Source organism: Centroberyx gerrardi, chromosome 13, assembly GCF_048128805.1.
Source record: "Centroberyx gerrardi isolate f3 chromosome 13, fCenGer3.hap1.cur.20231027, whole genome shotgun sequence".
In the NCBI taxonomy this organism is placed as follows: domain Eukaryota; kingdom Metazoa; phylum Chordata; class Actinopteri; order Beryciformes; family Berycidae; genus Centroberyx; species Centroberyx gerrardi.
The window spans coordinates 27,875,666-27,888,807 of record NC_136009.1 but is presented as its reverse complement, the minus strand read 5'-3'; the positions used below and the strand labels follow the sequence as shown (position 1 = coordinate 27,888,807).

The 13,142-nt window shown below is 41.0% G+C and overlaps 1 protein-coding gene across 4 annotated transcripts in view; it reads right to left on the bottom strand.

The window, feature by feature from the left end:
• The window catches only part of zmynd11 (zinc finger, MYND-type containing 11), a 39,202-nt gene extending 31,614 nt beyond the window's left edge, over window positions 1–7,588 (bottom strand). For 3 of the 4 annotated variants that reach the window (XM_071924941.2, XM_078287923.1, XM_071924942.2), the window contains exons 1-2: window positions 7,473–7,588; window positions 2,947–3,082 (exon numbers count right to left, since the gene is read on the bottom strand). In XM_071924941.2, the coding sequence (XP_071781042.1) occupies window positions 2,947–3,077 (131 nt within the window). In that variant the 5' untranslated portion in view covers window positions 3,078–3,082; window positions 7,473–7,588. The remainder of the gene's footprint in view (window positions 1–2,946; window positions 3,083–7,472) is intronic. The other variant, XM_071924944.2, reaches the window with a different exon arrangement.
• Window positions 7,589–13,142: the final 5,554 nt, after the last annotated feature.

Genomic DNA, 13,142 nt, shown 5'->3' with positions numbered 1-13,142 from the left:
GATTTGCACAATATCTTCCTTGTATATACTGCACATGGGGGCAGGACGTTCTGTAGTATTATAGCGGTATTTCAAATTTTTTATTGCTTACTGTGCCTAATGTTGATTTGTATGGTGGGTGGGTGGGGAATGTTTGCGATTACTGTGTTATTGTAGTGTTTTATGTTGTTTATCATTTGTCCAGTTTGCTGCTGTGATAATTGAAAAAAAAAAGAAGTAAATGTGATAGAAACAACATTAAGCACATTTTAAAGTTGGTTACACAGAGCTACTTATTGGTTAATTAGTGATTAGCTAAGTTACTGATTAGCTAATTGATTTAAAAAGCCAAATTGCTGTGGCACTGACCCTTCTTCATGAGGAGATTACATATCCCTCCAAGGCAGAGAGGGCGGTCAATTATTCTCCTCTGCCTCACCGACTTTATTCTAATTCTCCGCTATTTCCACAGAGTCAAAGTCATCACCCGTTAAGCCACAAAGCCCGTTTGGTGAAATTAAGCCGGCGTGGGACTGGAAGGGGGGGCGGGAGGGCTGGGCCATCCGTTGCATGCCGCTGCTTTCCATTGCCATGACAACAGCCGCTCACTGGTGTTCATTTGGCAAGCGGCCAGCTCCCAAGGTACTCGCCGACTCGCCGTATGAGATGTGCTAAGTGTTTCATTTAGCCCCCCCGCTCCATCCGCCAACTGACAGGATTGACTGATCAGCAAGGTCTGCTGTGAATGATTTGTCAGCCATTTGTGTACTTTGAACAACGGTGATGCCCCCCATAGTTAAAACCATAATAGCTAAAGTGTCACGACTGCAATCTGCTGCTGATTTTATATCGAGGCCTGATTTCTACGGATGCGGACTGCAATATGGGCTGGCTGACTTCACGGCCAGAATGACAATGAGTGAAAAGCAGTTGGAGAATGTCAGATCTCGAGCAGTTGTCAATCCGCCTATTGATCGCCCTCCTGTATGGCCTTGAGTGCAAACAGGGCTCAAAGCAACATAAGCTAGCCTTGCCTTTGTACCAACATTTACATTCCACCAAAATCAAAAGAGCCTAGCAAGACCTACTGAGGCTAAAAGGCAACTTTAGGAAACTTCTTAAGGGCTTTTCAATGCCAGTTAGAATACAATTTCACACCAATTTCGCCACAAAAAAATAAATAAATAAAAAGAGCCCTATTAGAACATGGCTGACTTCTCATGAGAAAAGGAATGGACTGAAAAAATAACTTTTTTAAAACCTCTCAAGCTGTATTAGAGACTTATCACGCTGCATTTATCTGCAGACACTGAAGAGTGGCCTGCAGATTGAGTGGCCTAACAAAAACACTACCTGAGAAACGGTCTGTGTATACATGGTTCTAGTCATTGTTATGTGTGTGTGGACCTGTTTTCTCCCGTCATGTCATCATTGTGCTGCTTCAAATCACCTCAGACGTTTCTGATATTCCTACAAAAGGGCTTGACATCGCCTTTTGCCTGGTGGCCTTTTGCCCAGTGGACAGTGGACACAACACACTCAGAGCTCCGGGCCAGCAAATATCGATTTTTACTGGCCCGCTTGGCCAGTGATCAAAAATAGCCTATATTTGGATGGTTTGGTTGTGAAATGATATGACAGAATGATCATCATGGTTATCTCGGAAAGCGCTTTCCTCTTTGCGGTCAAGCATGCAGAATGCCAAGAAGGCCGTTTGGACCAATTACGTAGCAACATCATCACTGCTTTATTCTGTGATCGCGTTCAAGTTGGCTCGACAGACAAGCGGCGTCTTCACTGCAATCGCTACTCCTTCAGACAGTCAGTCAGGACGGCAACAGGTTACAGAAAGGACTTTAGTTAGCTAGCTAGATTTAGGACTAAAAATGTTTAAGCCTCCTGTCGTAGAGGAAGAGCAGAGAGAAGGAGAGAGAATACGGCAGAAGAAGAATGCAAAGGTTTCCGCCTCACTGTCCAGAACGGTGGACGTGGTTAGGTCATGATACGGCAAAAAGCAAGGTCTCCTGCAAAATATGCAGAGAATTTCCTAGTCATGCAGACAACTGAGTTGAATTAGCATAAAGTGAATCTAAAAAAAATCTCAAAGTGGCAGCATCAAAACGCTCGGACACAGTAACGGGCCAGTAGTTTCAGTGTTCGGATCGGTAACCTTGAAAAACATTAGCCTGAATGTCTACTGTACATAACGATTTTGATTATTATTATTCTTACATTGCCAATGAAGGTCCTGCCATAATAATGTGATACTTTTGTGATACTGTGATTTACTATTGATCCCCGGGGGGAAATTCCTTTTCTCTTGCCCAGGTCAGGGAGCTGGTAGGGATTCAGTATCTTGCTCAAGGGCACTTCAGCAGGGCAGATGCTTGCCAACATCAAGGCTTTAACCCAGATTTTCTGGTTGAAGTTTTTTGAGCTTTTTTTTAAGAATTAAAGAGGTTTCTGGACACACAACTCCCATTCATTTCTAATAGATTGCCGTTTCCTGCTTTTTTCCTTGCTTCGTTGTGTTTCTCATCCCCTTCCTCGTGTCCGCCTACTTCTCTGAAAGACGTGAGATGCCAAACAAAATATCAAAGCAAGAGGACTTCCCATTTTCACTTCTCATTCTCAAAATATACATCCTGGTGGCTCAGTGGGCCAAAGCGCATACCATGTACTCAAAATGCTGTAGGTATGAATCTCACAAACTTCTTTGCACGTCAACCCCTCTTGCTGTCTCCCAGCTTTCCAGTCTCCCTCTGCTGTACAGTATAAAAGCAAGGGCCTGGTGAATACAGACACGGTAACCAAAGAGGTCCATCAATAATCATGTGTCATGTCAAAGTGTCCTTGAGCAAGACGCTGAACCCCTACCTACCATGTAAGCAGAAATGCTATTAAAAAAATAAAAATAAAAACGTTCAAAAATAGGGCATTATGTCTGTCTAGTCTGTGGTGACTTACTTGGAGATCCTGTCCATGTTTGCGATTTGTTTCTGGTTGCGTATAACCTCAATGGCCGCCCACACGTACTGGACCACCTTGGGGTCCGCCTGCCTCTTCTTCACCACACGCGACATGATTTCCTTATTCATCTGACCTTCAGGGAACAGAAGAAATAGAAATCAGCCGACGTTTTTTTTCTCAAAACAGCCTTCTCATTCCATAAATAAAAAGGAAAGAGAAGAGGAATATCAAGGACTCCACAAACTAACCTAGAGGCCTGGGCATTTTTAGGTAGGCTTACTTAAGATTGGTTTAAAAAAAAAAACTGAATTTGAAGTATGCTTGATTTATCGCACCAGATATAAACAAAAAGCCAGATAAGTGGCCACATCATTTAGTAGTAGTAGTAGTACTAGTAGCAGTAGTAGTAGTAAGAGAGGTGGTGTAATGTAGTGGTAATGGGAGTAGTAGTACTGGTGGTGGTAACATTACTTGTAGTAATGGTAGTGGTGGTAATTGGGTCGTAGTTTTTATAACTCAGGGAAAATAATTTTTCAACAGATTCACACAACATCACAGTGTCGATGTCATGGCTTAAGAGTAGACTTAAAAACAATGTTTTCTCAGCGAAGCTTCAAAAGGGCTGAAAACGTCAGGTGATACATGCTTTTATGTACAAATACAATTGGCTCACCTGCCAAGCTGGCCAACTAAAAACAAAATGTACCTGCCAAGAATTATTTTTAACCAGCCAAAATAATTTATAAAAATGTTTAATAGAGATGTCTCACCCAACCCATTTTTAATGCTACTTTGTGTACTGAATCAGGCACTGTCTATTAACTGAAATTGAAACTTAGGCTACTCACTGAATTAGGCCAATACAATGGGTCAAATTTGCAATTCATCATTAACTGGAATGGAATTCAAATTACAAGACAGCATAAGTACCATCTTTTATGTACCCTCTCTCTCACACGCACACAGTTGAAGTTAGAATGTTTTGCATTTTGATATCAATGTTCAACTAACGTTAGGCTACTTTGTTATCCAGTGAAACTGAAGTTTAGACGCTACCGCTTTGTGTAGAGCAGTATAACAGGCAGCTAATCAGGAAGTACGGTGGCCAGCAGGGACAAAGTTTGAGTACAGGCAAAGACCAAAAACTGTCGAACAGAGGGATTCAAAAGCAATCGTCGCAAAAAGTTACCAGCCTTGGAGATGGGAGACACTTACTGATTTATCCATTTGGCGCTTGTCCAGTCAAAAGTTTCGACCGTTCCAACTCATTTTTAAAGTATTCAATGCAATTATTACCAGTCCCTTCATGTTGCATGGAGGGAATGGTACATGTCTGCATTGGATATAGGCTAGGCCATTTCTGGCCATCCAGAGTAGCCAAACAAGTACTGTGACTGAAAACCAACAGTCTTAAAGACTGTCTGCTGGAGTTCTGCTGTATACATGTTGGTCAATCCTAACATGGGAGAATGTCTTTAAGACATCCAAGTCCAAACTTGCTGAGGACGTCTTGCCCTAAAGGAATACTGTGGCTGAGCCATTTTAATACAGCTCCACTGTTTCCCAGATAAAACAGAAGCTGGATCATACTGAGCAGCACAAAGCAAATCCCTCAAAATCTAATATACTTGCTTGTAAACCTGCATAGCAAAATAGGTAGAGCATGGCACTAGCACTGCCAAGGTTAGGGGTTTGTTTCCAACGACACCCAAAGTTTGTGCACTCATGGCAGTGCTTTGGATAAAGGCCGTCAGCAAATGGCATGTGTGGTAGATTTGAAACAATAAGGACCACAACTGAAACAAGCCCAAGATGTTTTCCTACTATCCTTGACAATCTTTCTTCATATGCCATAGGCTATGTTTTAAAATTGGTAACATAAAATAAACTAAACTAAAGCTACAACCACCCATTAGGACAGGGCCGGGCTTACGTGAAGAATTCACCGTACCATCATGAGCTACTGGAATCGTTTTAGGCTGAAAGTTCATGTTCTGCCTAAAGACCCGATATTTAAAATCCAGATATGATTTCATTTATTACTTTTCAATAGAGAGAGATTCATAATATGAAGTGCTGTCATTAGGAGGTCATCCTTAATACCTAATACCATTTCCTTCCTTGCCTTGTGGAGAGCAAAACAAATAATGCAGTGATGATGGAAGCTTAGAAAAAGCCAGAGGGAATTTGACAAGAGACACTCTTAAAAACCTTCAAAGGACTGGAATTATACTGGTTTGCCTCTCCACTGCAGTGCATAGGCCTGGCCTACTCTGAATATCTTGAAAAATTCAAATCCAATTTTATGCAGTTCTCTTCTTAAGCATCCGTGAAACTTAAGATGTCACTTTCATAAATCACAGCCAAGAGCTAACCATAATAATGATTACAGCATTTTTACACTAAGGAAGAAGCCTGGCTTTAGTGCATTTTGTGGCAGAAGAGGCAATAACGGATGTTGAGAGAGGATGTTCATTTTAACACTTTTCTCATGCAAGTGTAAATTGTGGTTGAGAGTGACAGTGAGCATGTAAGATTAATCAACACATGTTGGGATGAGAGCAAATCAGAATAAATGCAACTAAACTCAAATCAACACAAGACATGCAGTCAGCTGGTCATGGTCAGAGCTGGAGTTTTCTGATTTTTCTGATCTTTGATTTCACATTGGGCAACACTTACAAAATCCTTTCCTTAAAGCCTATTGTGCCATATCCTGCTCCGCTATAGGCTGGTATAGGCGACAACTGACAATAAGATTACAAGCTAGTCTTTGCTAAAACACACAGTTCCACCATCTGAATTCCTGAATTTTTCTATTTCTATTACTAATTAAAAGTCACAAGGAAACAGCATTTCCTTGTGTCTTGCTTTGATTAATTTCGGGTTGAAATAGATGATGTGATGGGACAACGTAGGGAGGGACTGTTCAAAAATGCTTTGCTCATAATCTTGAATATTATTGGTTGGAATTTCTATGTACGGCTACTGGAACGCCATGAAGTTACAGCTCAAAATACGCCGTTTTCCAGGAAGTAAAAGTAAACTTTATAAATTTGGGGAATTTATTGTTACATAGGTGTACAATATGATACAGAGAATTAACTAACGAGGTGAAAAGGCATTTTTAATTTCATGATGACTTTAAACACTACAGGTTTTTTGCCTGAGTGAGCTACAGTAGGACTAGAAAGTAAATCAGGCAGCCTACAGCCTTCAGCCGGCCTCTCAACACCGCTGAAGGAGAAAGACGAGAAGGGAGCATGGAGGTGACAGTGAGTAATGTGACCCCCCTATGCTATGCCAAGCGCAGTAGGTGTGAATGAGGGCCACCTGTGCCATGATGCCAAAGCAGCATGGGCCACTTCGGTTCTCCTTCCTTCATTATGCATCTGCTGGGCTGGCATGCCCACAACACAGCCACCGCTGCCTGGCACACAGCCAGTAGCCTGCACCCCTGTCTCCAGAGACCTCACACTACATGATGCCAGGACAACAGATTCTGAACCTCACCATGCTCCCCAATCAATTAGGCAAGGTGAGCTGCACTGGGGGCCAATTAAAGACAGCCAACACAGGATGAGAGGATGAGAGATGGTTTGTGGCTCCCAGGGTAAACAAAGGAACTGTTTCCTCCTCAGAATAATATCTGATGTCTCCTTCTATTCCAAAGGAGCAGCATCTTCGCTAGTTGTAACATTCCAGACATTGACAGTAGTCGTGAGACATTTCTTTGGTGGATGCCAATGCTGTCCAAAGATTTCAGCATGGACTTCTGCCATCCAGCGTTAGCCAGCTAATAGCCAGCAGATTGACACTGGTGGGATGAGACCAAACGAGGTTTTCTGGGACATGAGATCTGCATCAGTACATTATAATTGTGTACTTCAAAATAAATCTTATTTTCAGATGAGACATTGAACACAACTCGTAGATTTGGCAACAAAGGGACAGCAGTGGAAGGCCACGGGGGAGTTAGCCAGTTAGTTAGCTTAGCTACTAGCCAACTAGCTAACGTCCTACCTAACGTTGCCTAGACAAAGGGACCGATTCTACTTTTAACCAAATATCTTAAATGAAGCCATTTACAGTGCTTATATAACATATCGTAACATATTCCCCCACACTAGCGCATACAACCGAGCTTTGCTGGCAAACAAGCTATCGGGCTAACATTAGTTAGCTTAGCTTTGTTACGTAGCTTACGTTAGCTGACACATTTGACAAACCTGGCCAACTTGTCAGCGAACCTGAACAGTCCTTACAAGCAGTGTGACAAGCTAGTAAATGTGTCGAGTAAACTTGATGCACAGTGTAAAGAAAGCACCGTGACAAATTAGCGAAACACCATCGGCTAACTAGCTAATCGTTTGTTTTGGAGGGCGCCATGTTCACAATCCTCCATCATGGGATAGGAAAGGCAGGTTCGGCCAGCTAACGTAGCTAGCGCCTCTGCTTGCTAGCTAGCCGCAGTGCTGTCATTGAAGCTATTCAATTTTCATAACAATAAAATTCAAACTTACCTTTGATTCAGTGTCACTAACATACAACGCTGTAGAAAATCCGCGAAGGATTGAGGTCGAGGCAGCTTACATTTGTATTTCCGGGCTAGTTTAGACTGTGGATGGTGGTTTGTGTCCAGCTGGCCACAGTGCAGCGCTGGGCTGGAGGTAAACACAGCGCCAGCAGAGCAGAGCTGATCACCACCGAGAGAACTCTAGTGGTGGAATCTGACTTCCACTGAACACCTCACACCTCACATCTCATCCACACTGAGGGACTGGGAGATAAAACCTACTCATCAAACAGTAAGGTTTGCCAAACTCCATGTATCTAATGTCATTTGCCACCAAAACCTCCAAACCTGCTCATAAATTAAATGTGTGGAGCAATGCCCGACAAGATATTATTTGGTCACTGTGATAAATTATTTATCACAAATTTCTCACCTGATGTGGCTTATAGATTTCTGGCAATTTTTGTTTGACCTTTGCTCTGCCTTATACTGATAAAGAAAACGCTACAAGATCAAACCAAATTGTGAACCAAAGTGAAGCAATGACAGCAACTCACGTATTAGACCTACTGTTTGGTCTGTTTGATAAACTATTAAATGTAGCCTAGGTCACCAACTGATCATCTTAGAGGCAACATTGGTTCTGTATGCTGCTCTGATGTGATTTTGTGTGTAGATATGGTTTCCAAATAGACGTGTGGCTGTTTTGGCGTCATATTTGCTTTCCTAATGAATAAAACTAGCTGCATGATCAATTTTGGACTCGCTTAGGCAAAGTTATGGTAAGTGCCGACTTGCCCAAGGAATTAATAAGGATTTATGGCTAAAAAGGTGGTAAACTCTATTCCGCAAATAAAGAATTGGTAAGCTGAGCTTTAAGTGGCTTCACCCTCCACTGACATGAATATAATATCCTTCAGCCTTTAGTGGTATTGGCCCAATTGCTTTCTAACACAGTGCAGATTCACACTCAGATTCATTGATCCATGATGATTCATCATTTCACACAACCTATAATTACCTATTGAAAAACTATGAATTAAAATGTTATTATTGGTTGTATTCATTTGTGTTTGTGTTCCTCCATTGTTTCTGGTGGCTCCCACAGCAAAATTGTCAGTGAGTGTAAAAATCAACACTGTGCTAGAGTTTATATAAAGCCACTCTCATCAGAGTTAATTTATATCATATCAGGTCTTTGGGTGGACAAACAACTATCCAATCAGCACCTGTCACCTCAAATAACTGTTACTGAAAAATGAACAGTCATGAGGACGTTTTAACGAGTCCGGATGCCAGGATGAGACTAAATACAGTCAATTTGAGTCGCAGGCTGAAAAAGCAAGTCAAAACTAAAGAACAACTTGTGTATGTCCTCATCACTTATTAATATTACAAATAAATGTATGTGAAAGTGTAAACCAGTGGTCCAGTGCTGGTAGACAAAATGGATTCAGATAAGCCAAAGTCCAGCAGTGGAAAAAGACAAGGGATCAGACTTTCAACCAAAACTCTATCTATATATTTTGAGGAAAATAAAACCCCTGAAATTCATGGCTCAGGTATTGTTAAACATAAAATAATAAATAATAATGCATTTTATTTGTATAGCACTTTTCATTCATAGTGAATCTCAAAGTGCTATAATAATATAAATATTTAAAAAATACAAATGAATACAAGTGTTTTGTGTATTTTTTAGGATATATCTACTGATGATATCTACTAGTTATTCCACTTGAGGTTTTTTTCATGTCATCCAAGATTTAGCAACAGTAGGTGTGTTTTCAAATGGTGAATATCGCATTTTGGAAGAAAGTATTTTTTTCTGCTCTATTCAACAGGCAGTGATCAATGATCCTCAATTGCATCTTTGACCTGGGGAGTTGCTAAGTGCATCAGATATTCAGAGGACGATAAAATCCTTCCTCAAAGTTAAAAGTTCAAACAAAGTACCAATTACACACACATCCATGGCTTCCTAACTTTTGTTTACTTTCTTTAATGTGCAATAGAGAAAATAGAAGCCCAACTTCAAAAGCTAGGTTAGAGGATCGTACAGAACTTATCCTGTACTCTTGTGCAGGACTTTCCGCCTGCCATTTATAATATACTGGGAATCAAGAGGGTGCTACAACATTTGGGATACTTCACAGATCTCCAGTCACATCAGGCAGCACCTTGGAGGAATACAGTGCCCAGTAGCAGACATTTAACAAGGCCAAGATGACCAAGAAGAAAGGTCATGGATGGTCTGTTTCCAGTGGAGGGAAGAGGATGACTCCGCTTTCTCCATCGAGTGTGTCCAGTGAAAAAGACGGAACAAGGTTAGACCAATGTAGAGTGAAACATGAAAGTAATAGTGGTAAATATTCTCCTGATATGAAGTATGCCCGAGTGATTGAGGCATTCTCACAGGGAGTTAGCACACATTGCTCCATCCTGCAGGTACATGGATGGGTGTGAAGGATCATGTGACAGATATGGTTCTGCAGTAATAAGTACAAATGCAGTGAGAAAATGTCTACAGAAGTGGACATAACCATTTTACCATAATACAATTGGAGATATGATTAGAAGCTATGGCAGTGAAATGAATTAACGTAATAATCTGTGACATTTTTCTACAAATTAATGTTCATTTTGCTACTCTCTATTACATAACACAACAGTGATTCAACCTCTAGCCAGTTCATGAAAGCTTTTCCATTTGCAACACCCGCCGTCTGGTAGCTCTTTTCTGTGTTTTACATTTCCAGCAGCAGCAGCAACAGCGGTTTGTTTGGAATAAACAGAAGAAGAAGAACTGGGTAGTTAGCATGAGCAGTGATAGCCACCATGGCTGAACAGACAGAGAAAAGAGAAACTCAAACTGCATCAAAAGAAAATCCAAGCTCCGCCCACACTGTTTGATTGACAGGTGATCTGTGGGAAGTGCAGTGCAGAAACATCACAGCAGTAAGTGCTGCGCGATAAAGGTGGAGACTAAATAAAAAATTTTTAAAAAACACAGGATCTCGCAGATTACCAGTTTAAGTGACATCCGAAAATAAGCATCAGCAGTCTAACACAGGCCGGTGAACATGTGCTACGATCCGAGCCTGTCAGTAACGGAGCATCCCTCGTTGGTTGCCCAGTCGAAGAATGCATGGATGCTGCGTGAACCCGTGATGGGGACGTGACCGGCACCTCATTGGTTAGATTTTGGGGTACCTGTTACCTCATCTCACCTGTAACCTCACATTTTCCCATGATCTACAGTGCTATGCTTCATCTGTCGATGAAGAGGAAAGAGAGTCTGACCACTCAGACAACTTTCCAAAGTCGGAGACAATTGTGGAGGAGAAAATTGAAGAGAGTCAGCAACAATGATCGTAAAACTACAACATGCAACTCTTTGCCTTGAGACAAGATGTGTATTGTTAGTCAAACAGCATCTATCCTGAGGCTGAGGTAACTGGCGTCCGTAAAGCCACCACAGGTGTTGAAGAAGCAGACGGCGAACACAGCCAATCTGCAATCAAAAATAAGCAGTGCTGATGCTAACTGTGTTTCTGAACTGGTCCTGTCTGCCACATGTTTAGCTTCACTGCTCTTTTGCTTCTCACTGATAGCCACAACCAGCTCACTGCTGGCCACGCCCCACCACACGCCCTCAGCAACTGGTTTACACCCCAAAACGTCCCCTGTATCACTGAAAAGCAAATTTCAAGCAAATAGGGGATTTAGGCATAAACACACAGGGTCACAGTCAGACACAGACTGATAATGTATAATATATCCTATTTATTTATTTGTGTGCTTGCTTCAGCAAGTCACACTAATACACTCTTATTAGTGTGCTTATAAATTCTGATTAACTAGTTAATTTAACTTAACTAGTCTTAACTAGTCTCATACTGTTTAAGGTACTAATGCCATTCAAACTTTAAAATGTTCAGGAATGGTGTCCTTCTATTCAAAATGTTGATACTATTTATACTTTTTGAGATATTCAAATTATTTTGCAATAACTCCCATAGATATGAATGGCAGAATGTTCATCTCTGCAGGTGATGTCACAATTCTTCTTCCCAACCAATCCACTTTGAATATGCAAATTAGCTATGTGTCCAGCTTTTCTGATTAGCAACCTAGAAACACCCTAGCAACCCAGTTTGAAACAGTTACAGACGGTTTTCTAATAATTTAATTTACATGCACTTTCTCCCAGATTTGCTTATTCTTCAAGAAACAATAGTTGAACTTAACAGTTTTTGCATTCACATAATATGGTTGTATTTGGGGAAATATAACATTTCTGAAAACCTGAACTTAAATAGTTACAAACACTGTAATGCAACAAAAACACTCAGTTAAAACAAATCAAATTTCTTTAATAAGTGCTTTTGTCCGAAAATGTTTGCCATTAAATGGTTTACAGAGCAACACAGGGTGGAAATACAGATATAAAATGACAGAGCAAACATATAAGTACTGTAATTTAAAGTCATTTGAATTTAACCTGAGGGCAAAAATGCTATTCATTGGCATCATGTCAATATGTTGTTAAGAGTTCTGACTTTTATTTGCACATATAAAAACTGTAAAACAAAGGGAACAGAGAAAACATCTTTGCTTTTACTTAACGATTTATTATCACTATTTATTCCTTTCTGACTGAACGAAGGAAATAATCTGTTGGATCAGCATTAGATGGTGCCAGACACTAAATCTCCACTGGGAGGCGAAAGAGTTCCACTGATGAGTACCTGTAGTGGCGATTCACCCGTCTGAGGAGCTGCTTTTGGGGTGGCTCTCATTCACAAATTTGACAAATTGACAACAGTGTGTTTTTCTGAGTTATTGTCACTCCAGCTATACAGAGTGATTATTCAAGTGGAAATGTCTGTTGAGAATAAAGATATTCAGATTTTGTCCACAGGTCAGCTATACTGTAAATGTTAATTAAATCCTGGTCTGGCTTCAGGGCAGCAGGGGTGGCAGGAAGACCGTCCTGTAACCGGAAAGTCACAGGCTCGATCCCTGCTACTTGCCGTTTGCCAACTTCCATTTCAAAGCATCCCAGAGCAAGATACTGAACCCCCTCCCTGCTTCTGGGGTGCTGCAAAATGCCAATAGCTGATCCTGACCTTTGACCCCCTCTGGTATGTTATGTATAACATGACATGAATGCGTGTTTCAGAGGGAAGTGTCAAGAAAAAAATTCCTAATTACACTGTGGCTGATATGGTGATGGAAGCGCTTTAAAGACACACACACACACCACAACACACACTGAACAACCTCTTCATCACAACGCCTGTGTGTTTGTTGTGTGTGTCTCTAAAGCAGTTCAATAAAATGTCTCACCATGACCTTTGACCCCCCCAAGTGTGTATATTCATGGGGATGAGCGAGGAACAAATTCACCTTTTGCTTTAAAAAAAAAACCAAAAAGCACTTTTAGAATGTGTTATTTAAAGGACTTACAGGGTGATACTGATTTTTCCACTGTTTTGTCTCTGCTGTTAGTCATTCATTCCTTTTTTTTTTTTTTTTTTTTTTTTAACTGGAGGAAGCAATCTGTCTGTGTATTGTCTGCTCGAACGTCTGATGAATGAGCAGTAGAGGGTGACATTACACACTCGGCCTCTGCTGCTGCTTTTCTGTTGCTGTGAATACTGAAAATAATGCT